This window comes from Triturus cristatus, chromosome 2_2, assembly GCF_964204655.1.
Source record: "Triturus cristatus chromosome 2_2, aTriCri1.1, whole genome shotgun sequence".
Classification (NCBI taxonomy): Eukaryota; Metazoa; Chordata; class Amphibia; order Caudata; family Salamandridae; genus Triturus; species Triturus cristatus.
In genome coordinates this window covers 23471942-23496113 of record NC_140582.1, presented here as the reverse complement: position 1 = coordinate 23496113, position 24172 = coordinate 23471942, and the positions used below count along the sequence as shown (strand labels likewise).

General features: G+C 45.3%; 1 protein-coding gene across 2 annotated transcripts in view; it reads left to right on the top strand.

The window, feature by feature from the left end:
• SH2D4A (SH2 domain containing 4A) overlaps positions 1-24172 on the top strand; it is a 661947-nt gene that overhangs the window by 411829 nt on the left and 225946 nt on the right. For both annotated transcript variants that reach the window (XM_085640949.1, XM_085640950.1), the window contains one exon: positions 20106-20244. In XM_085640949.1, coding sequence (XP_085497075.1) covers positions 20106-20244 — 139 coding nt within the window. The remainder of the gene's footprint in view (positions 1-20105; positions 20245-24172) is intronic.

Genomic DNA, 24172 nt, shown 5'->3' with positions numbered 1-24172 from the left:
TTATTTCTCCTTGCTTTTTCCTCTTTCAAACTGTGCCTTATTCTGCAGCCCACATAGAAAGATGAAAAAGCCTCTCAAGATTGTTTTTGTACAGGAAGGTGCCCCTTCCTGCACAAAAACAATCCTGCATGCAAAGGAGGCACCCTTGCACCATGGGGCAAGTGTGCCTGCGTTGAAGCTAGGCTGTCGAAATGGCGCCAGTGCAGGGGGAAAAGACCGGAATGCACCATATTGGATAAATACGGCACATTCCCGCCCTTTCCCTGTGACGCAGGGCAGCACAGCAAAGTAACTTGCTTTGCTGCCCTGCGCCACCATTCCCATAAATATGTCCCTAAGCTCACAAATAGTAAATTGACCACACTAATTATCTGTGTAAGAGCATGTATTGATAAACACAACGAGCCACTGACCTTTTTCTTGGACCTTGTTGAGTTGCCAAGCACAGCAGCAAATCTAATCTTAGATACCTTACTTGCATGCTTAGAGAGACACGGTTTTACTGATGAGTATTTAAAAAGTCATTTGGTTCAGCTTGTAACAGATGGTGCTTCCAATATGATAGGTAGGAAATCCGATGTGGCAACTCTTCTGAAACTGAAATATCCACAGTTGAGTGTATGGCACTGTGCTAACCACAAGCTGGAGCTTGCTGTGGGTGATGTTTGTAAAGAAGTCGCAGGCATTAATCAGCTCAAATTTTTTTTTGATAAACTATATACCACCTACCATGCCTCTCCGAAAAATCAGAGAGAGCTTGGGGAATGTGCTCTGGAGGTAGAAGTAAGACTTCTGGCAATTGGAAAGGTGCTAGATGTACGTTGGGTGTCCTCAAGTGAAAGATCTGTGAGAGCTGTTTGGAATAACTACAAGGGACTTATTAAACATTTTATGTAATCTTCCGAAGACTCAACGAGGAGTGACATTGAGCAGAGGAAATATGCTGGTTTAAACCGTTTATTAACCTCCCTGGTGTTTGTTGAAAATATGGGCATTTTATATGATGCTCTCACAGAATTGGGTGACCTATCCAGAAGGCTGCAGCGGCGTGATATGACCATATATGAGGCCGATCGTTCAATACAGATGCAGATTTTAGTGTTTGAATCAATGGCTGATGCACCTGGGCCCTTTGTTTGCTACAACTGCATTAGATGCTGCTGAACGGATGCAGTTTGCTGGTGTAGGACTGCAACAGGACAAAGGCTGTGTTAGCATCAATAGGGCACAGTTCTTTAGGAGCTTAGCAAATAACCTGCGAAAAAGGATGACAATGTCTAATGCATCAAATGTTTCTAGATGCACAACCACAAACAATGATGAAATAGAATACAAAGAGTTAGTACATAGAATGAAACTCCTACAACCAGTTTATTGGCCAGATCCAGTAGACATCTTATACGGTGAGGGAGAATTACAAAACCTTTGTAGCAGGTTGCATGTATTTGATACCAGGCAGTACATCCTTGGTTTCAGAGAGTACAAACAAAATAAAAATTGCATCTCTGAAAGCCTGAAACCATTAATGCACATTATAAACACCTTTTGTACCTCAACTGCTGAATGTGAACGGGGCTTTAGTGTAATGAATGATGTGCTCAGACCACTGCGGAACAGAATTTCAATCAATCGTCTGTCTTCTACAATGTTCATAAATATCGTGGGGCCACCTGTCATAGAATTTAAACCTGAATTTTATGTTCAGAAATGATTAGAAAAAGGGAGGAGAAGTGCAGATGAAAGAAACTGCATGGCTCGGAGACAAATGGCTTATGATTCCACTTATAAGCGTATTTGGAATATTCTGTGATTGGAAACATGTCCCACATTGTAAATGAATTAAATATAAACAACTTATATATTAAACCTCAAACATGTTTATTGATTCTTTGAATTAAATAACGTTATAAGCTGTAACTGGTCAGTGAAATGCCAAACGTTCAAAAATTGGTATGTTTTGCTATTTCTAGCCACACCTCCGACTCCGCCCACTAATCCAATCCTTGGGTTATTCCCGCCCCCTGAGTCTCCGCCCACTGTTCCCCTACTTTTTTTTCCCCACTTCGACCACTGCCAAAGATGACCCGGTACGAAAGAAGGTTTATAGTGTCTGTCACAACATAAGATTCGAGGGTTCGGAGTCCGATCCACAGTTTTTACGTTAATATGAATAGTTGTGGGGGCTCCGTCGAGCCTTTGAACTTCACGCCCCCTCCCCCTTTGAAGAATCGGGCCAGAATGCGTTTTACTCCGAAGGGCCATACTCTCTTAAATCCATTGGAAGCCGATCCATGAAGTATTTATCTGTCCTGTAATATTAACGCATGCTGTTTGAGGTGCTATGAAAAGACAAAACTGTAGCAAGCGCTATATAAAAAGGAAGTTATTTTAATAAGACAAGGAGGCGTCTGTAGGACAAAGATAATCTTTAACAACTGTTCTGTCTGGTTCGGGAAAGAATGTTGGGGCAGACGAACCGTAGTTTCTTGTGCATGTTCTTACTGCTAAAACCGTCATTTTCTTTAAATGCAAATGGTATTTTGCAAAATAGATTTATTAAGCTTCTCCTCACACCGTACTGACTTTTTTTTGTATTCTTTGTACATTTTATACATGACAAGTACAAATAAGCGTTGGATAACAAACATAGCTCCCTCTTTCGATAGTCATACGTACTCACGCTTGTAGTTTCTTTTACCCCCTTCTGTTTTACCAAAAGCGACCTTGAGCTGCCGACGACTCGTCGCGGCGCTGTCAGAGGAAACGCAATCCCATCACATGCGGGTGCAGAGCCACGGCAGAAGGACCGGCAAGATGTATTCCCAACTGAGGGAAAAGAGGGGACGCTGAAAGGAGAGGAAGGGGGGGGGCAGGGTGGACGGAAGGGAGGTGGAGACAGGCAGGTTTGGCAGAGTGGATGGGGTGGTTGTAAAGTTGGCGGAGGAACACAAAAGGTAAGGAGGGAGGAGGAGAAAGGGGGAAGAGTAAATATCAATAGGAGAAAGCAAGGGGTGGCAGAGAGAGGGGGAAAGACCGAAGGAGATATAAAGTGAATGAGTGACGGAAGACCTACATAAGCAGCTCTTTGCTCTGGCACAGCCTTACGAATCCGCTTGCCTCGAGCAGTAAGATGTATGCGTTGTACAGAAGAGGCGCCTAGAGCAGACAGCAGAGCAGTCATCCTTGACAGGACATGTCTGTAGTGCTTGAAAGGACGGCCTCCTTAGAGCTCCTCTTCTCAGACAGAAAAACACATCTCTTTATTGTCCCTGGAGTCACTGGGTCTTTTTAATTCTCTTCACATATCCTAGGCGTCAGATAGGAAAAGTCGCGGTTTAAAAATGGGATTTGTCGTATTTTGTTTGACCTCAGTGTGCAGGGTAATGCCTGCAGACTTTCTTATCTTTAGGGGGGGCATCTGTTTCTATTTAGCATGGCCACTAAGGCCATGCTAATTAGAAACAGATGGCCACCCCTAAAGATAGGAAAGTGCTTCACGACTGCTGTGAAGCAGATGAGCTGGTCCGGGAAAAGGAGAAAGGGCAGCGGCTACAAAACCCCATTTCCAATGGCAGGCCACCGTTTAGCATAAACGGTGACGCCAGCCAATGGAAATGAGGGGCGGGGCTTCAAGTCCCCTTCTGAAATCTGCTCTCTTACAATATCTTTCACCCAGCGCACAGCGCTTTGCGCTGCAACGCCAGGCGAGACCTAAAAAAAGGGCAGCAGAACAAAAGGTGGGCGCCATTCTTTTCTGTGCTCTTGCAAGCTACGCAGACTTTACTACCTTCACTAAAACCCCTCCAGTTACAAGTAACCGAGGCAAGTGGTAGGGTTCCCAACCTAAACTTTATGGAAAAGGACCTTTGTAAATGGGGAATCTATCTCATCAAGAAAGGCCTCAAACCTTGGGCCTGATTTAAACTCTGGAAATCGATTTGATAATGTGCCCAAATTTGATGATTGGGTAAGTTTCTTCTCTCCTTCCTTCCAAAAAGCTGTCTTCACCATCTTGGTGAGGTGAGATGTAAAAAGAGATGCCTGTCTCCAAAGGTTGATGAGACCCAGTCCAGTTAATGTCTGTATTGTATATTTCAATCATGGAGGCAATGCCACTGCTCTTGGTATACCCAGGATTTCCCCAAGTCCAGCCCTATAAGGTTACAGATCTTCAGTCGACCAAATTCTTACCCAACACAGGATTGGCTTTAGTCTAACTGTGGCAGTTATCAAATGCATATCGCAGCCCGCCTTAAAAATAAGTGGGTACTTTGGGGTAGTTTAAGTGCTGCCCTCAAGAATTTGTTTTCAGTGACCCCCAGAGCAATGACATTGAATGGCCCCAAAGATCAGCGCCGTTGCGGTGGCTACTGCTTGGCTCTCCATGTTTCAAGTAATGGTGATACCCAATGGAAAGATGTCTTTTTTGCAAAGCCCGGGATTGCTGCTGCCCTGTGATTGAGAAGGAGGGAACTCTTCAGTTTCTGGCTAGCCCACGAGTTGATGAAGGCAGATTCCCAGATAGTCAAATTCCGGCACTTTTTCAAGATTTACTCCCTCCAAACTGAGAACCTCTCTAAAAATGCCTATGTGGATGGATGTCCATATATTTGGTCTTGCTGGTATTAATTGCCAGGCCATGGTTGCTGCAGAAAAAAATGAAATCTAGCGAGTAGGCTCGCAATACCCTTGGGGGTTTTAGATGCTGATAAGTATCATCGGCAAATAAAGCCGGTATTTTTATACCCCCAGCACTGGTGAGTCGTTTTTACAATCCATGAGGAAGTCCACGCAACCATTAATGTACAGCAAAAATAGTGTTGGGGCAAGGACGCAGCCTTGCCGCACCGCTTTGTCGACTCTCATTGGGTCTATCATCTCCCCATTTACTCCCCACCTAATATACGCATTATTTTCAGTGTGAAGATGCACAAATACGTCAAGTGGAGGAGGTGGTATCCCCATTCTTCTTAAAGTACCCCAAAGTATATTTCTAGGGACCATATCAAAAGCTGCCGTCATATCGACAAATGTGACGTGAAGGCTGCCTTGATTAATATCCACTATTTTCCACCTTAAAAGTTGAAATCTAAAGACCTGGTCCACAGTGCTTGCCTTAAATCGGAACCTTTCTTGAAACTGGAACAGGATTTAATTCTCCTCAATCCGTGTCAGTAGGTGGTTCAGTATCCGTCAACAGAATATTTTTTGGTCTATGTCAATCAAACTAATCAGATAATAATTAGATGGGTCAGATTTAGAGCCTTTTTTGAAAAGTGTAACTATCTCTTCACTCTCCAGGTAGCGGAAATTTGGGCATCTGCAATTATGGCATTAAAAATGCAATTTAAGTATGCCAGGGTGAAAGAAACCAGACTATCCTCTAGCTCCCTTGATGATATAGCAAGTTCTAAAGGAAGTTTAATGCCTTGAACAGGAAGTGATCCTACTGAATCTAGCTTGTCAAATGTAGCAGAGCCCCTATTGCTTCCACCATATAGGTATTGGAAATGGCTGGTCCAATCTTCCAGAGGTGAGTTATTCTCGGGTCTCATTTTATTTAATTAGCCACCATGACTAATCAAATCCCAGAAACCTGTTTGATTTCCATTTCTGACCGTATCCAATATTTCACCACCTAGGGTTGTGTCCCAGGAAACTTGGGCCTGCCTCTGAACCTCCTTGTATTTATACCCAGCTAGCTTGATGTCACTTACACCCTTACTTTTAATAGCTTTAATAAGGTTGTATTCAGCTGTTCTACAGGCTTTGTTATAGCAGGTCGGCTGGGTATCTGGGACAGCATTCTGCCTAGAAGGGGGTTTAGTTAAAAAAAGGTTTTTGAGGTCCTCAGAACACTTATGAAAGTTCATGATGGACTGGGGAGTCAAATCATGATCAGCCAATTCCGACATACTTATACTCAAATCCTGATAAAGTTGCACATGGGCCACCTCGTTGCCGGCTATTGCTTCCCATTTAACATTCTCCTATTGTTGGTAGCAATTAAATCCCCCATTTGAACGTAAGACTGCCCGCCTGGGGGATCAGGCCTGCCTTGAAGAGTAAGTAATAATGAAAGGTGATCACTTGTATGTTGTTCTTTGACTTCCATGTCAATAAGGTGGGGCCACGAATATAAGACCAAAAATACATAATCGATATTACTTGAATAATAGCCCCTTTCAAAGGTGGGCTTTGTTGATAGGTCAGAAGGTGTTCGACCATCACATGCTCTGCACATTATTCCATGTCAATAAGGTGGGGCCACGAATATAAGACCAAAAATACATAATGGATATTACTTGAATAATAGCCCCTTTCAAATGTGGACTTTGTTGATAGGTCAGAAGGTGTTCGACCATCACATGCTCTGATGTGACAACATAATGGAAGGTCCATCCTCTGCAGTGCCACTTTCTTTCGACGTTGATTTTACACACGGGCCATACGTTTATGGAACACCTTGTGCTTCATCTTCTTCGTATGGAATGTCTTGCATAATAGCTGACGGCTCAAGCCTGACATTGAAGCCCCCTCCCAAAATAACGGCAGCCTTTCTATGTCACCCTGCTAAGCACTTTGGGGAACTTATATTGTAGACATTATATTTTTAAAAAAGTGTTTTCCCATTCCAGGATACGAGTTTGAAACCTAGGATATCTGGGGAGTCTATATTTAGTTGTTTCACCCGGTATCTCAGTGCAACATTAATCCATATTGGTAGCTTCCCTAGGTCTGTGGGCTTGCAACCTTATACCTGGTGCAAAATAGGCCTTGAAACCAGACTTACGAATTGCCATAAGACCCGAGGTTTCCTGGAACAAAATTGTGACTCCTTTATCAATTAAGGAACCCCAGGCCTCTTGCTGTAGTTTGTTTTTCAGGCCCGATATGTTCCAAGAGAGTATTGATAATATGTTAGTTTTAGCATTAAATGCTGAAGAGTCTTCACTCACGGTGGTAGGACATGCAGATACACACACATTCAAATCAATGAGACCGGTATAAGAAGTACTGTACCAGGGTAACTGGTACATGCAAACCCGTGCAAGGTAAAAGGAAAAGGGTAACCAGAAGGTTGCCAGAAAGGGTTGCATTATTAATTAGAAAAGTAGAACTTGCCGCATCGGGGATACGTTTGGTAAGAGTGCTTTTAGGACAAGCGTTAAAGGACAAGGCTAAGTCTCTACTGTCTGCTCTAATAGGACTTTGGCTATCACTAAATACTCTGAGTCACATGTGTATGTACATTGATATCTTCTTAAGTCAGTCAAGGTGACTAAGGGATGGTGTAGAGGGTCGATACTTGGTTGAACTTGTGATCTAGTATATTTAAACTGAAGTTTGTAGTTGCCTGGAAGAAAGGTCCTGTGATCTAGGTCCACTAAGTTATTTGCCAAATTAGAGGTGGAAAGGATTAGATCTAAGTTGTCAAACCCAGGACTGCTGCCTCCTGAACTTTTCAGGCTAATGATATTGTTTTGAATGAGTGACTGACAACCCCTAACATGGCAGACCCAATGTATCGCCTTGTTCTTGAGGGATTCTTCTGTCTCTGTGGCTGAATATTGGGTCAGCCTGGGGATGTTAGTCATTATATTATAACCTAATGTTGTATATTTACTCCTGCCTGAGTTATTCTTTTGATCATTGCCATATTTTTTTATTTTTTTTTCAGAGTTTTATATAGCGCGAACTTGACCCAAAGGTATTGGGTATCAGAACGCTTTACACGAGCACCAGTTGCGTTACACAAGGACATATTCATTTTTGTTAGGCACGTGGAGATTAAGTGATTTTCCCACAATCACAGGATGTTGAGCGTCATTGCAGAGACTCGAACTCAGTTCCCCGGATTTGAGGGCGACCGCCCTAGTCATTAGGCCACATCCTCTCTATATGCTCCCCTGTGGGCATGTGCATAGGCCTGATTGCTTCGATTGACCCTTGGGGACAAGTATTGGGGGAGCTGCAGGTACCAGAATGTAACTTTATTAGATGGTCAACTCTCCTTGCTTCAAGCATAGGCAAAGGTCTTTCTAGAATTTGAGAGTTTGGTTTAGTGGGTAGCGCCGGCTGGGAGAGTGACCCATGGGAAGATGTAGGAAACAGTTGGGAAATTGGTGCTACTGGAGACCTACTAGGAGCTAATACCAGGTTAACAGTAGAAATCAAAGATAAGACCAAAGATTTTAAGATGCCCACTTCCTCCTTCAAGGATTGGACAAGGGGAGTGAGTAAAGCCTCGTTGGTAGTAGCGATCCCAAGCCCTGCTAGGTCATGAGTTTGGCATCCCAAGATATTTATAATATTAGCAAATCACTGCCCGTGCTCTGGTCCTCCTGCAGCTCGCACAAGGGGGCACAGCGATTACTACAGGGAATAGAAGCAAGGTGCAAGTCTAAAGCAGAAGTGTTTGCAGGAGAGGAAACAACTGGTCTTGCTCTTAAAAACATTCCAGGCATCAGGGCCGGACTGGCCGTAGGTGGCACCGGGCAATCCCCCGGTGCGCCGCACGGGTGGGGGCCGGTTTTGGGCCACTGGGGGCCGTTTTTGTTACAGGGCTGTTTTTGCATAGGGGGGTGGTGGCGGCCGAGTACTTTGCCAGGGCTGGTTTTGGTTCCCAGTCCGGCCCTGCCAGGCATTCTTAGACAGCTTTCTACTACGGGGGCTAGTGAGAGAACTAGTCTTCCAGAAGGTTATCGATCCTGTCGAGTGCGAAGTTTCCCCAGCAGATATACGTGTTTTCTTAGATTGTTTGGTTTTTACAACCCCAGCAGACCCCCTCCATAGTGTTCTGTTTGCATGTGCTTGATTGACAGGCAGGAGTTACAGCATCAGATGGCATTTGTGGTAATCCTCTCCCACCAGAACACCGAAAATAGCAGACAGCAGGTCTTAGTGAGAAGAAACGAGGCTGGAGCCCTTAAGTACGGTAGAATCTGCTGGTTTTCCTGCAGGGGGTTGTGGCATAGCTGCCAAGTTGTCAGCATGCATGAGTCACATTTTTATGTTTATACTCTACTTATGCGTGGCATTTATGTCTATCACGTGTAACACTTTGAAAAATATGTTATCAAGATTTTATCAAGAGAAGTTAGGAAGAAAAAGGTATATGGGACAAAATAGCAAATCATCCATGTATTGTAATACCTAGATTAGATCACCAAATCCAACATATGGCAGTTTAAGATTTCTAAAGTTGTTGTTCATCAGGTCCCACAGTACTGTGGTTCCTCTAATGTGTTTAGTAAAATTTAAAATCTATTTTGTTTCATTAAGTGCAACAACTAACCGCTCCACCATTATGAACAACCTGAAAAAAAATCCTTACTGCTCTCTTGAACCCCCCACCCCATCCTGATGGATCAAAATAAACAAACCAGGGACAGAGCAAAGACCTGGGGAGGGGGCAATAACAGGGCTTCAGACAGGGCAATAACTACATTAGAGCGGATAATAAGAAGGCATCACGGGGAGCATTAACAGGGAATAGAGCGGGCAATAACTACTCATCATAGGGGGCAATAACGAGGCATAGGAGGAGACATTAATGAGACATCAGACGAGGCAATAATGGGACAATACAGAAGGCAATACTGGCATCAATGCTGGCAGTAATTAGGCATCAGAAGGGGTATTAACTGGAAGATTGAGCAGGCAGTAATGGCATAAGGCAGGACAATAATAGCACATGGAATGGGTTAATAACAGGGCAATAAATAAGGAAATCATACTACGTCAGAGAGGGCAATAATACTGCATCTGAGGGGGCGTTAAGAGGGCATTAGGGGGGTTAACATGGCATCAGAAAGGACAATGATAGGGCCTCAGAAGTGTCAATAACAGAGCAGCAGTGGCAGGAATAACAGTAAATGAGATAAGATAATAACAGGGCGTCCGAGAGGACAAAAGTGGTGCTTCAGATGGGGCAAGAATGTCATCAGAGGGGGCAATAACAAGGCATCAAAGAGGAGTAAGCAGACACCACACGACAATAATATAGCACGAGCGAGGGAAATAACCAGGTACCAGACACAATAACGGGGCACCATAGAGGCCGACAATAATGGAGCATCAGGGAAATTGAGCATCAAGACCAGAAATAACATGGTGTGTCATAAACTAAAACACAGGCTCTGACTGGTACCTTTTTGGGCCGCAGATGGGTCTGAGTGTCTGTATGTACGGATGCTGGAGGGGTATGGCGGTAATGGCGCTTTCAGGCAGCGACTCCCTCTGGTCCGTCTCTGCAAGGGTTGGCCGTGGCACTGCAGGCAGACTAAGCTCATGCTGTCAAGGCCGCAATTCCAGAAGCGTTTGCCGCCCTGCCCGCGGCCTCTACACAGTGATCGGGCTGCCGCTGTCCTGACTCCTCGTGAATTCAATGGGGATCGCCCAGTGATACTGTCCTGGCAGCCGCTGGCTTGCTACTTGGCGCCGCAATCCCAGGCTAACGTCTCCGAATCGTCTGCATTCGGCAGGGGTAAAAGCAATAGCAGCGGCCCGGGCCAGTGTGAACTGCCTGCAGCAGCGTAGCAAGCGGCGGCATTATTGAATATGTGGCGCTGTTGGCACCGCCCGCAAACCATACGGCCCGGAGCCGCCTTTTTCAAATCTCCCGGTTTCAGCAGCAGGATGGGACGTACCCCATGGCGCCGGCATATTGTAAACAACGTTGACTGGTTGTCCCCCGTAATCTCGCTAGTAGCTGTAGTCATTGAACACTACCTAGCGGCGATCATGATGTCAAACAGCTGCCAGTAAGTGCTGCACCGCGGGGAATGATCAGGAATCATGATACATTTGTAGCAATACAAAGGGTGAGCCTGCCAGCACTGTAGCCTTTGCTCACGGTGCGAGCCGTAAAGCTTGTGGGGGAGCACAGCGCGCGCAATGCACGCCATGGGCCGCAGCGCACTGCCACTGCATCACTTGTCTTTCACAGTGGCAGCTGAGACAGGTATGCGTGACAAAGCATTTCAGTGTGGTAATGCGGAGTACCACACTGAAATGCGTTGGTCTAACACCTGATGCGTGGTACTTGGCAGGACTGGTTGTGGACGTTGTAGTGCCACAGTGGCTGCACCTCCTGCCGAGACCAAGGCTCCTGTGCTGGATTGACACGCGGGAGTCAAAGCGTCAGATGGTATTTGCAGCAATCTTCTACCCTCAGAATGCCGAAAATAGCAGAGAGCAGGTCCCGGTGACAAGAAACAAGGCTCTCCTCTCGGTGACAAGAAACAGTGCTCCCCTCTCGGTGACAAGAAACAATGCTTCCCTCTCGGTGACAAGAAACATGACTCCCTTGGTTTAGTTCTATAAGTAGGGTGAAACTGGCACCGGAACCAGTAGGATCTGGTTCCCGTGCCAGTGTGTCTTTTTGCAACACCTGTGTTTCTTGTAACATCACTGCATGAATAACCTTGCCTTTTAGCCACTGAAAAGGTGCCTGTCTTTTGAAGGGGGAATTAAGGATTGATTGTTTAAGGTAACTAATGTTAAGGGGGGCATGTCTTGAGAATATAAATCAATGCAGTGGCTCTCTCTCAGTCTCACCCCACTGGGTCGTGGAGCAGTGATGCAGTGACGTCCGGTAAAGCCAAGGAACGTCTCGGGACCTGGCGCTCGCCTGTCATTTCATGGTGTGCTGTTATGGGGAGCGGGATCTCTGTCTCGTGCGAAGGTTTAACAGTGTAAAGTGAACAGAACTTTTACCATATTTAGTATCTGGTCATAGAGTGATGTAAGGTCAACATGTAAGGCAGAACAAGAACTTAATTAAGCAGCCAAAGAAGAAAGAGAAGAAAACAAGCAAGAATGGGAAAGAGTTACCAAGATGCAGCCAGACCAGCTGCAGCGAGGGCTAGCTCTCATGGAAATGAGCAAGCCACCATTGACTTTCTGAAGGTCTCTCTCTGTGGATCCAGCAAACAGCAAATATTTAATTACCTTGCCATTTTCCATGCAGCTCTACAAGCTTTGTGTTTACTCTCCCAGCAGGAGAAGAAATTAGTGTGACCAAGGCCCACCGCCCCAGACCAAGAACCCAGTCTCAGGGCGCGTCCAACCCATCTCAGTCCTCAGGGGATGAGGGTGAGCATTCCTTTAAGTCTCAGACATCTGCGATGTCTCTTGTCAGTTCAGGATTTGTTGGTTCTCTGTGTTCGCCATGCCCCCGCTCGCCAGTCATTGCCTGTGAGTCAGCAGGGAATTGTTGGTCTACGTCTGGTGAAAGACCCAGTGCCTCTGTTGCCTCCTGGATCTCCCTGACTGTGTAGTTGAGTTTCTTTATACGTGAGGCACAAGTGGAAAGGATGTCCCCATCGATACTGTATTCCCTCTTTTTGGAGGTGGGATGTGATGTCTTTGAACTTCCTTTGCCATGCCAGTGTTTGGGATCCTGGAAGATTGTCACTGAGCTATGCCTGAACACCAGGGCTTTAAGTGTGGGTGGGGGGGGGGGGGGTCTGTGGGGGTCTGAGCACCCCCAGTTTTTTTGGGGGGCCTCGAAAGGGATCTCTAGGGGTCTCTATTTTCGGGCCTCAAAGGTCAAAGGGAAGGTGACCAGACGTCCCGGTTTTTGTTGGTGTTTCGGGTGAGCATGCCCGCGCACTGCTTAAGGCGTGACGTCATTGTAGCAAGAAAGGGAATCCTTTGAAAAGAGACACTTTCTCTCGGGATTTCCCTTCTCTTTGAACACGCAGCGCCACCTACTTCATTGTGCCTGCCATCGGCACAACAACAGCTGGTTAGAACTAGCACGACCCTGCTTTTACGGCCTGCAGCAAGATTTCTCCAGCAACCAGTGTGACCCTGCTCTGCCTTAAAGTAAGCGAGGGACGAGGGTCTACAACAGAATCCAGCAGCAGCGAAAAGGAAACTTACCTTCGTGATGCCTCCCCAGCCCTACCAGCACCGTCGGGACCCTGCCTCTGCATCAGAGCTGCCTCAGCCAGGATCCTTCTGAAGCCACACAAGACTTGCCCTCCCAGCCTGCAAGCCCGCAACGTGAGTATTTTAATGGACGTTTTTTTAATCTCCTTCCCTGCAACTTTCTCATTGGGCCGCAAAGCGCCATTCATCTTTTTCAAAACACTCTCACTGCCAATGCTAACTTGTTCTGTTTATTGATTTATATATGCTGTGGTAAAGCACCCTCAAAGAAAGCACTGCGTATGCGTCGAAAAGATTGAACAATCCTCCGAAGGGAAATCAAGGCAAATACTGAGAGCCACTGGTTCCCCAGAATTCGAAAATATTGTTACAATTGAGAATTTTAGTTTTACTTGTGGCTACATTGAAAATGTTCAGGTACAATTCAGAAGTAAGTAGATATCTCAAGTCAATAGTAAAGCCGACCCATACGGACCCCTCTGAGTTTCATTTTCATCTACTTTCATATTGCTCTGCTCTTCCTATGTTTACTAACACATATGTAATTAAGTCCTGTGTGACACTCTACACAGATGGGAAATATACAATCACACTGACTGGTACCAGGTGCAACTTCACTTCGACTCGTGATTTGACAAATCCATGACACTTGGGTTTCTCAGTGAGGGAAAAGTGATGGGTGGAATGCTTGAATGATACCATATTTTATGTTTTTGAAAAATGACATCAAACATCTTAAAGGAAACCATTAGTCAGTATCAAGTGCCTTTGTTATCTATGCAGTCTCAGCGAAATTGCTTAGTTACTACTGGGATGCCAAATAACACTTACTTGAAATTAGACAGTTTCCCTTAAGTGTGTAATAAGAGAATAATTAGAGAAAAATGGGAAGGAATGGACCGCAAGTGCTCACTTAAAGCCAGCTCAACAAACTTAGGGAAAATTTGCACCGATTATTGTGTGTGGAATTTCTCTCTGGTGATGGTTACGTTTACTCCAGTTTTGAATTGGCATTTTCTCCAAACAACTGTTGGGAAATATCCTCTCCTAAGTACACTGTTAGTTTTTTTTTTAACGGAGTTTTATATAGCGCGAACTTGACCCGAATCGGGTATCATAGCACTTTACATAATAGCACCAGTTGCGTTACATGAGGATACAATAATTTTTTTTGTAGTTGGTACTTAATAAATATACATTTTTGCCTATTTTATTATCCTTTGCTGGATGCGACTTCATGATTTTCTTAAGCACACAATGCTAGTTATCTTGATTTAGACCACGCCCCCACTCAGGCCACACCCCTTTAAGAAATTTGCCACGCCCCTTTTAGAGCACCCCCAGGTTTTTTTTCCCACTTAAAGCCCTTCTGAACACCACAGGCTCCTGTCGACGGGCAGCTGACATTGTAGCCTCCTTATCCTTTTAAAAATTAATCCAGGTGAGGACGTCTGGAGTTAAATGTATTTTTTGCTGATAAGTTGAAAAGACGCTATGTGTTTGATCCAGGTGTAGACTGTCTGGGACTTTTTACTGTAGCCTATGCTTAAAGAGATTCAAAACAAAGGCATCTAAATCTCAGTAATCGGTCTATGATGGAACACCGCATATGTAGACATTGTTTGTCCTTGAGCGATTTTTCATGCCTTCCAGCTTGTCCCGCATTTCCATTTGCTTTGATTCCAATTAGGCACCGTTCAAAACATTGTGTCCTGTTTTCAAGTGGGGTAGCCATGTCTGCCTCTACCTGCTCCAGTTGTAGTTCTGCTTGTTGCACTTGTGTATTAATGTCCCAAAATGCCTTAGTAATATCCTGGTTCCATGATGAGTACTCCTTGCAGAACTCTTGCAATAGGGCGAGGGTATCACCTTTTTTAGCCAAAGTCTACAGTATTGGTTCGTCCTCATGTTGGGGACATGTGACAAGTAATCCGGAAGCCTTTCCGTCCTATCCTCTATCTTTTTTTGGTTGTGGAGCATGTCCTTGATGCTGGAAGACTTAGTGGGTTCACTTTTGACAAGGACATTTTGGTCCAAAGTCTCATTGGCCTCTGGGTCTCCATTGCTTGGGACCATTCCGCCCCTTTGCTTCTGGATGTTGGACCTGGCCCTTTCTGCAGGGTCACCCCCAAACATTTTTGCCTTCCTCCTCCCTTTTTTGCTGAATTCGATTTTTTTTGGCTTTAGGACTCTGGGCACTTAACCACTACTAACCAGTGCTTAAGCGCATTTGCTTTCTGCTTAAACCACTGTAACATTGGCTTATCCACAATTGCCATATTTAATTTACTTATAAGTCCCTAGTGCTCTACTTGCGCTCAGACACTATAATTTAAATGTGACTAGTGGGCCTACAGCACTGATTGTGACACCCATTCAAGTAGCCCTTTTAAACATGTCTTAGACCTGCCCCTGCAGAACCTGTTTATGCAGTTTTAAACTGCCATGTCGACCTTGCAAGTTAACCCTCTTGCCAGGCCCAAAACGTCCTTTTTAATGCACATAAGTCACCCATTAGGTAGGCCCTGGACAGTGTATTCAAAAGGTAGGACACGTACTTTTAAGTTTTACATGTCCTAGTAGTGACAACATTTGTAATTTGTTTTTCACTGCGGGAAGATCTATCTCTCCCATAGGTTAACAGTGGGGTTACCTTATTACATCTTATAAGTACAATTTTTATTTGGGAAGAGATGGGACCCCCACGTTAGGTGTCTCTAGAATCACAATTTTTAATCCCAATTTATAGTGAAGTAGGATTTTAAATTGTATTTCTAAAAAATTCCACTTTTAGAAAATTGTCATTTTATTACTTTAGCCACCAAGTGTCTGCTGCCTGTCTCTGAATACACATCTGGAGTCGGTGACAGTTGGGCTTTGTGCACTCTCTCTAGACAACCACACACAAAGGGAGCTTAGATGAGACTTGACGGGCCTTTATGAGCTCATTAACTGGCTTGATGGAGGGGCGCAGCTGAGCACTGCTTCACTTACAACTGAATAGGATGTGTCCTGTCCCCACACAAAGGAATGCTTACCCTAGTGTTGTGAATCTGTAGCCAGGGCAGGAAGGGCATGGACCCTGTGCACTTCGAAGGCCTCTCTTTAAAGTCTCCCCCACTTCAAAGGCACACCTAGGTATAAGTACTGGACCTCTGACACCACCACTCCAGTACACTTCTGGACCTGTGGATCCTATGCCAGGAAGAAGGGCTGCTGTGTTGCTAAAAGGACTGTCACTCTGCTAGACTCTGCTGGACTCCTGCTCTGCTTTGCTGACTTGCTGTCCTCCTTACCTGAGAGTAAGAAGGATTGGACCTGCGTCTCTAAAACCCAGAACCAAAGTGACTCCAAGGGCTTGATGGCTTGCCTCCTGTTAGAAGACTCAGGGACATCAAAGACTACAGTCCACTCATCTACAGAACCTAGATTCTGCCATCTGAGAGTCTTGCCCTGCCTACTGGTCACAATCCAGTCCTGGGACCTTGGAAGTGGAAATAGAGTGCTGCTCCAGTAAGAAAACACGTATCGCAGTTGCTGCGTGGCTCGGAACTGGTCATCTCCCTTGACTTATCACCACTGACGCAAGGAATGAAGACATCGCCAACTACGTGACTCACTGCACCCACTTCTCAATGAATCATCGACTTGCGTGGTTTGACTCCGACGCATCGCCTACATCTTGGCGTTCAACAACAACACATTTCTGACTTGTGCAGATTGGAACCGAGGCAACACCAACATTCGAAGGGATCGCCAACCACGCATCGTCTTCTCTGCTGCTCACATCTCGTCTTCAACGTCGATGCAACCACAAACCAAGGTACTGTTTTGACGGGCCAAGGCTGTTCCCTGTATCCGGCATACACTCTGTTGCAGTCGGCCTGAACTTTTGGGTTTGACCGGGTCTAGCGCGACCAGATAGCCCCGGTTGGCACTTTATGCTTTAAGCACTATCTTTCAGTGTAATCTTTAAAAATGTATAACTCCGATTATGCTTATTGGATTTTTGTCATTTTGGTCGTATTTTGTTAATAAATACATTAAGCTCTATTTTTCTAACCAAGTGTGGTATCTTTTTGTGTGGTGTTTTCACTGTTTTACTGTTTGAAGTGCTGCACAAATACTTTGCACCTAGCCACTTAAGTTAAGCCAGACCGCTCTGTGCCAAGCTACCTGAGAATGAGTACAGGTTAATTTAGGGTGTGTATCTGACTTACCCTGACTAGGATTGTAGTTCCTGCTTGGACAGGGTGCATACCTCTGCCAATCAGAAATCTCAATTTCTAACATTGGTGATCAGCAGTGAGGATATGACTTGGTTTGTGCAGTGTCTTACCGCAATTTGGTGTACACTACCAATCCATACCTTAAGACCATTACAGTTTCTCTAAATGTAATTCCTGTTTCACCTTTTATTTGGTTGGTGCACCTTTGAGACCTTGTCAGGATGAAAATGGATCTCAGCTGCCTGTCATCTGCAAGGAGAGGGTGGCTGACTTTGAAGAAAGGGTCCACTAGTTTGGACCTAAGGCTTGCCCTACATGCATTTGAGTTCAAACGCTGGGATGGAGCACCAACAGAAGAATCTGGAGAGGAGTCTGAGGATGAGCAGCCCTTTTCAGGATTTGAGAATGCAGAGCCTTGGTACAACCTGAGGATTCCAAACCAGAACCCCAAAAAGGCAGTGGCCCTTAGAAGGATGAAGAGGTGAAGGAAACTTACTTGATAGAGGCTCCATTGGAGAGAGGGGAGCCCACAGAGAGAGTGTCCTCCTCTGTATTTCCCCTCCCACACACACAGCCTCTGTTTCGCTCTTTCCCCTTCCTGTGTCCCCTTCCCACATCAAAATAGAATAATACTGCTGCTTCATGATGTCGCTATGTCCCTTCTCTCTTGTTTGTTTCATACTTCGCCTCTCATGAGCATCCTAAGCTTGCTGCTGCCACTATTAGCTTTGTCAAACCGAATAGATTTGAGTCAAAAGCATTGTCAAAGCCACTAGTCTTAAAATTGTATTTTGCATACATCCAAGATAGCCACCAAGTTCCATTTTGATTCAATGTGGGGGTCATTTTAGAACAGTATAGCGATATTTTGTGAAATTGTTATAACGTTCCAGGAAGGCTTTCATTAGGCATCTACAGAAAATGCCACAGCCAACTTGAAAGTATGCAAAATAACAACCCTACATGGCTGCCTATATCTATTGGCTTTTCCAAAGTTTGTATCACAATTCTGCAAGCATTGAAAAAGCAAAGACTTGCAGCGAGCAAGCAATGGCCAAGCCAAGACCAGTTGGCTTTGCCAACAATTATTTTGTTGTGCGTTGTCTTCTGTGCTCTTTTTATATATACATTGCCATTTCACAGTCTTTCTTACACTTCTCAATCAAATACAATTTTCAAAATAATCAGAAAAAAATATCTTCGAAAATAATTATTATTTATATCCATAGGCACAGAAATACCTATAGTAGTATACTCAAATAACAGCATAAAAGGTGGTTTGCTCTGATTACCGCTTGACAGAATGGGAGCACCGGCATATATAAGTGATAATCCCAATATGCCAGTCTTGCAGTTTCCTTGCATTATTTAGACTTTCATAACCACAGAAAATTCAATAGAAAATCCTCACCTGGCCCTCCTTTGACCTGATCACCCGTAAGCTGAGCGAAGGTGATATGTTGCTCTACCCTGTTTAGCAAGGGGTGACTGTCATTGTTTTTTAGTTCCCACATCTGCCACGAGCAAAATAAACAATTGATGAACGGAATGCTGAACAATGCAAACATTCACCCCCAGTCACAGGGATCTGGGTTAAATCCATCATTCTTTTGCTCCCCACACCACCCCAGTTTGGGCCCAGCTATATGCAAATCAGTCTTGACCCTGTTCCTTGTGGGAACAGTCCAGCCCGAACTGCCAAGCCAGGTCCTCCCTGGACCGGAAACAAGCATCCTGGGACCGGTTTCAGGCCATCACCGTTCATCAGCCAGGCTAGCTTGAATCCAGTGGTGTAGTGAGCACGGGACTCACGTCTGGGCATACCCTTCCCACTTAGGGCGACATATGCAAAAGAAACGATTGATGGACGGAATGCTGGACAATGCATACATTCACCCCCAATCACAGGGATCTGTGTTAAATCCATCATTCTTTTGCACACCACACCACCCCAGTTTGGACCCAGCTGAAAGCCTGAAACCGGTCCTAGGATGCTTGTTTCCAGTCCTGGGAGGACCTGGCCTGGCAGTTCGGGCTGGACTGTTCCCATTGGGCGAAGGGTCAAGACTGATATGCATATGGCTGGGTCCAAAATGGAATGGCTTGGTGAGCAAACAAACGATGGATTTAGGCCCAGATCTCTGTACTGGGGTGAATGTATGACATTGTTCTGCATTCTGTCCATCAAGTGTTCTTTTTGCATTTGTCACCCCGAGTGGGACGGGTATGGCCAGACGTGGGTCCCGTGCTCTCCATGCCACTGGAGTCAAGCTATCCTGGCTGATGAGGGCTGAAAGACCGAAACCGGTCCTAGGATGCTTGTTTCCAGTCCAGGGAGGGCCTGGCCTGGCAGTTCAGGCTGGACTGTTCCCATTGGGCGCAGGGTCAAGACTGATTTGCATATGGCTGGGTCCAAACTGAAATGGCATGTTGAGCAAAACAACGATGGCTTTAGGCCCAGATCTCTGTAATGGGGTGAATGTATGACATTGTTCTGCATCCTGTCCATTAATTGTTATTTTCACATCTGCCATGAGGGTGTGTTGGACCTGGAAGGGGAAAATAAACATTGGTTCCCACCTGCAGTAGAAAACGCATAATCAGGGTCATCACTATTTTGTTTTCCGCAAACAATCTATATTTTTTGAGTCACTGATACCCAAGGGCAGAATCAAATCTACAACAACACAACTAGAGCTCCCACCCTCACTCATAATACCTCAGGCTTTCCACATATGGTTCACTACAAACCTTACAGGCCAGTGAGGGTGCATCTTGTACACTGTCATTTCATAATACAACACTATACATTGATGCAGAAATGAATGCTAAAAAATGAATGTTATGTATTTTCACGAGATGACACCTTTAAACCGAAAACCCTTTCCTTGGACTTTTGGATTTAATGGCACTTAGTAACTAAAACTTCCAATCTGCACTTTAACTATAATCTGGATTTATTTGTGTTTCTCATAGAAAAGCAGAACACGAAAACTTGCAAATACCAAAAGAGATACCGTTGCCGTGCCAGCAAAATGTTGTGGGCTGGAGTGAAGAAGTGGCAAACAAGAATACAACAAAGGCAGATCAACAACCAACACCAGCCGATATACAGGTAATCATACAATGATTTCTTAGGGATTCTACATTAACATTTATGTTTATGACCACCGTGTATGAAATGTCATCAAACATCTAAGTACAATTGCAGATTTATTGTGAATGGTTGACTAACACATACACAATGTGTGCTATTAACAAGGGAAACCCAAGTGTAATTAAGAAGGGGTAACTCTAAATGGGTATAGGTATTTTATTTTTGATGTTCAGAATATGTAATAAGAGATGCAAAGCCTAAAACAAATGGGTGGTTTTGATGGAGGCTGCTGGGTCCATCGTTTCTTCAGGGCATCTCATTCGTATGCAGGTGCAGTCAGCCAGGAAGAGGGCCGGAAAGACAATTTTGTGCTCACACATAGTTTGCCAACGTTTGTTCATAATTCACATGAAAATTGCTCACCGAAAGTAAATTATTCATATGTGAGAGGCATACTTATGCCAGATTAATAGATATACCCTTGTTGGGTAAAAACACAGTTCTCCGATAGTCTCTGCTCAACCTCTGATAGCCATGGCACGTGCAGCAGTCAAACCGCCAGGGAGATGTTAAGAACACAGCATAATATAAATACATATCTCATCTATAGACCAAAAGAAGCTGTATTTATTCATGTATCGCTTGGTCCATTTTGCAGTTTGAGGCGAATTAATCTTCATAATGCTTGCGTCATACCCCATAGGTAATACACACAGACGTTTTCGAAATTTCCTCATTTTATATGATATCCGACAAGAAATATATTTCACCTGGAGCTAAGGACAAAAAACACACCTCTAGAGGAGGATACCAAATTGGCAGCTGGAGCTCAAAAATCTAAATTTGTTACAATAATTCAGTTCGATCTCTGGTAAAACCTTATTGTAAAACTACTAATTCATCTACAGGAACTAACTGGTTAGTATAATGAACAAGAGTCCATACATTTGCCTATGTTTATCTCTTGAAAATTAAAACGGATACATTCAACTGCGTCTGGGAGTGAGCTAGTAGCCAAGATACTAATAAGGAAATTCGTTTATTTCCCTTTTTCTTAAAGAACTCTTTTATTGATTTATCAAAGGATCATACAGTCAGCCGTTACCCAGTTTAGAGCGCCTTGGGGTAAGCAGAAGGTGCTGGGCCCAACTATGGGGGTTGAGGGTTTTTACTTCTGATGTTCCAGAAGCGAGCCGAGCGGAAAAAAATCCTTCAACACCATTCTAGGCTCTACATAAGGTCATCTATGCACACCACAGAAGACCGGAACCACCATTGACCCCAGCGCTGTAATCTCTTGTTGGAGGGAGCAGATCACTGCGAAACGAGAGGCCGGTGAAACTTCATGCGGACGGCTACTACTCAGGATGGTGCAGGAAGGTGGCTGTGGCAATCAGGAAAGTCTGCGGTCGGGTGGGCTCTGCAGGCAGAGGAGAGGCGGAGACTCGCCATACTACACAGCTGCTGACATATTGCTGCAATCTCCCGAGGTGAGCGCCTGCGAAGCGGATAATAACTAAGGAGACCGCGCCAGATAACACCCGGTCCAAAGAGAGCTCCACCGGGACAACGCTTAGCCGTAACAGCGCAATAAATAGATGAGCGGGCAAACTGTTAGCGGAGCGGTGACGTGGGAGCTGACCAGATAGCAACGAAAGCACGCACTAAGAATCCCCCTAGCTACTGCAGGGATTGAGGGGCCGAATCAGAAGCCCTCACCAAAGCTCGGATGCGCTGTCCCCTGAACCGTTATTACCGACGTTGCCGAGAGGGTCAGCCGCCATCTTAACGGACGGACACAGCATAGGACTGCAAGGGATCACGTAATTACAGGCACTGTCTGGCAAATTGAAATAACTATAACTCTGTGCGACTTTGCCCCTGAATAGATTCTCATGCCTGCAACCCCAATAAGAGCTTAACAGAAATCCGCAATCTTGAGAACGCACGAAGCGAGCGCCGGCGAGCGGCCATTTTAAGCTGTGTGGAGTGGAACGCAGACTTCCTCCGATATTGCCAACCGACAGCTGCAGATAATAACGCGGCACTCCCGGCAACAGGTTCATATAGCGAATGCCAGTTATCTTCTAGGGACCCTGGATACCCAGTAAGGCTTAAGTGTATTTAGCAGGCGATCCCAGCAATACAGATTTTTTTCATTGGGGTGAACTGCCCTCTATTGCCATCGTTACGCACACAGAGCGGATATAAAACCATTGTACTCAACGGTGCAAAGGGAGACGGACAGACCGAAGCCTGGAGTAGCAAAGGATCAGACAGCTCAACAGTCCAACTGTGGGGGACGGCGGGGACCATGAGTCATACACATCATATACATGCACTACCCTGACGAGCGCACACACAGACCTCTGTGCAGAAAGTGCCGGTTAAGACAGCCTCAGGGCACACATCGACAATTGGAAATCGACGGAACGCTGTGCATACTTGCCCTACGCTTACAGGTGGCTCACCAGGACTCACCATGGGGCGCACTGATACCAAGCAGACAAAACTACCATTTGAAATGCGCAAAACACCCAGGTCTAACTCAGCGGATCACACAGACTCGGATACCGCGGACAATCAGAAGGAGGACTGGAAAACGCTACTACTCGGCATGAAACAGAGCCTTACATCCATAGCCGCGAAAATAGACACAATGAACATGCGGATGGACTCAGTAGTTAATAAACTAGACCAACATGAACAACGAATTAAAGACGCAGAAACTAGGGTGTCTGAACTGGAGGATGGCGCCACGGCAAACAGAGACCATGTTTTGCAGATGGATAAACTGCTCAAACTAAATGCAGATAAGAATGAGGACTTAGAAGCCCGTTCCAGGAGGAACAATGTGCGTATCCTAGGCTTGGCGGAATCGACCAATACGGGCAGCATGGAAGACTTCATTGAGAAACTAGTCGTGGATCTGTTTGGAAGAGACCCCTTCTCTGCACATCTCACGGTGGAGAGGGCGCACAAATCCCTAGCTGCCCGCCCACCCCCTGGAGCACAGCCACGTCCTGTGATAGCACGCTTCTTAAACTGCCGAGACAGGGATACGGTCTTGCGCCTTGCTCGTGAGAAGAAACAGGTCCACTATGAAAACACCACATTGGCGTTCTTCCCAGACTTTACACAAACAGTGCAAGACGCAAGGCGAAAATTTACCGCTGTGAAGAAAAAATTGCAAGCGCAATCGATCCCGTACGCTATGATGTACCCGGTGAAACTGAAGATAACGCACCAGGGGAGACAGCATTACTTTCAAAACCCACAACAAGCGGAGGACTACCTCAAACGAAATCGCTGAGCGGCATCTATGGAGACGGGGACAGACGGACGCTCCAGGTCCTAGTCTCCCCTATCAAACCCAGGCTGAAGTGCACAACTTTTACTGACGCACACGTGGTCATCATTGGCGATCTGACTCCGAACAACTGTTCTCAATTGGTGAAGTATTGAAGTTATTAAAGCATTGTAATCTGTTCGGCCCGGACACTCGCCTCCATCTCGCTATGGCTACCCGCCCTTGCAGCGGAGTAGCAGGTGGGTGCAATAGTGGAGGAGAGCTGGCAAGTCGTGAGCCCCTAGTGACTTTCCCACGAGGGCGAACCCCCAAATCTCCTATAAGGAGGGAAAGTAATTGTCTGACTGAAGTTTCTTAGTGGTAGGGAGGGTACACATACCCGGCGAGTTGGGAAAGCTGGAGTGGGAGGGGGGAGGGTGTTCTAATTTTGGCTAAATGTTACCTACCCAGTTAGCTAGCAGTAACGGTATATGGTTCAGTTACATTCACAATAAATGGTGGACAACACACGTGATATTAACAACCTAAAAGTGATATAATGGAATATACAGGGTCTGAATAACCCTAGGAAAAAGAGGCAGATACTTGGCTACTTAGATAGGCATCACATCGCGGTCGCACTACTGCAAGAAACAC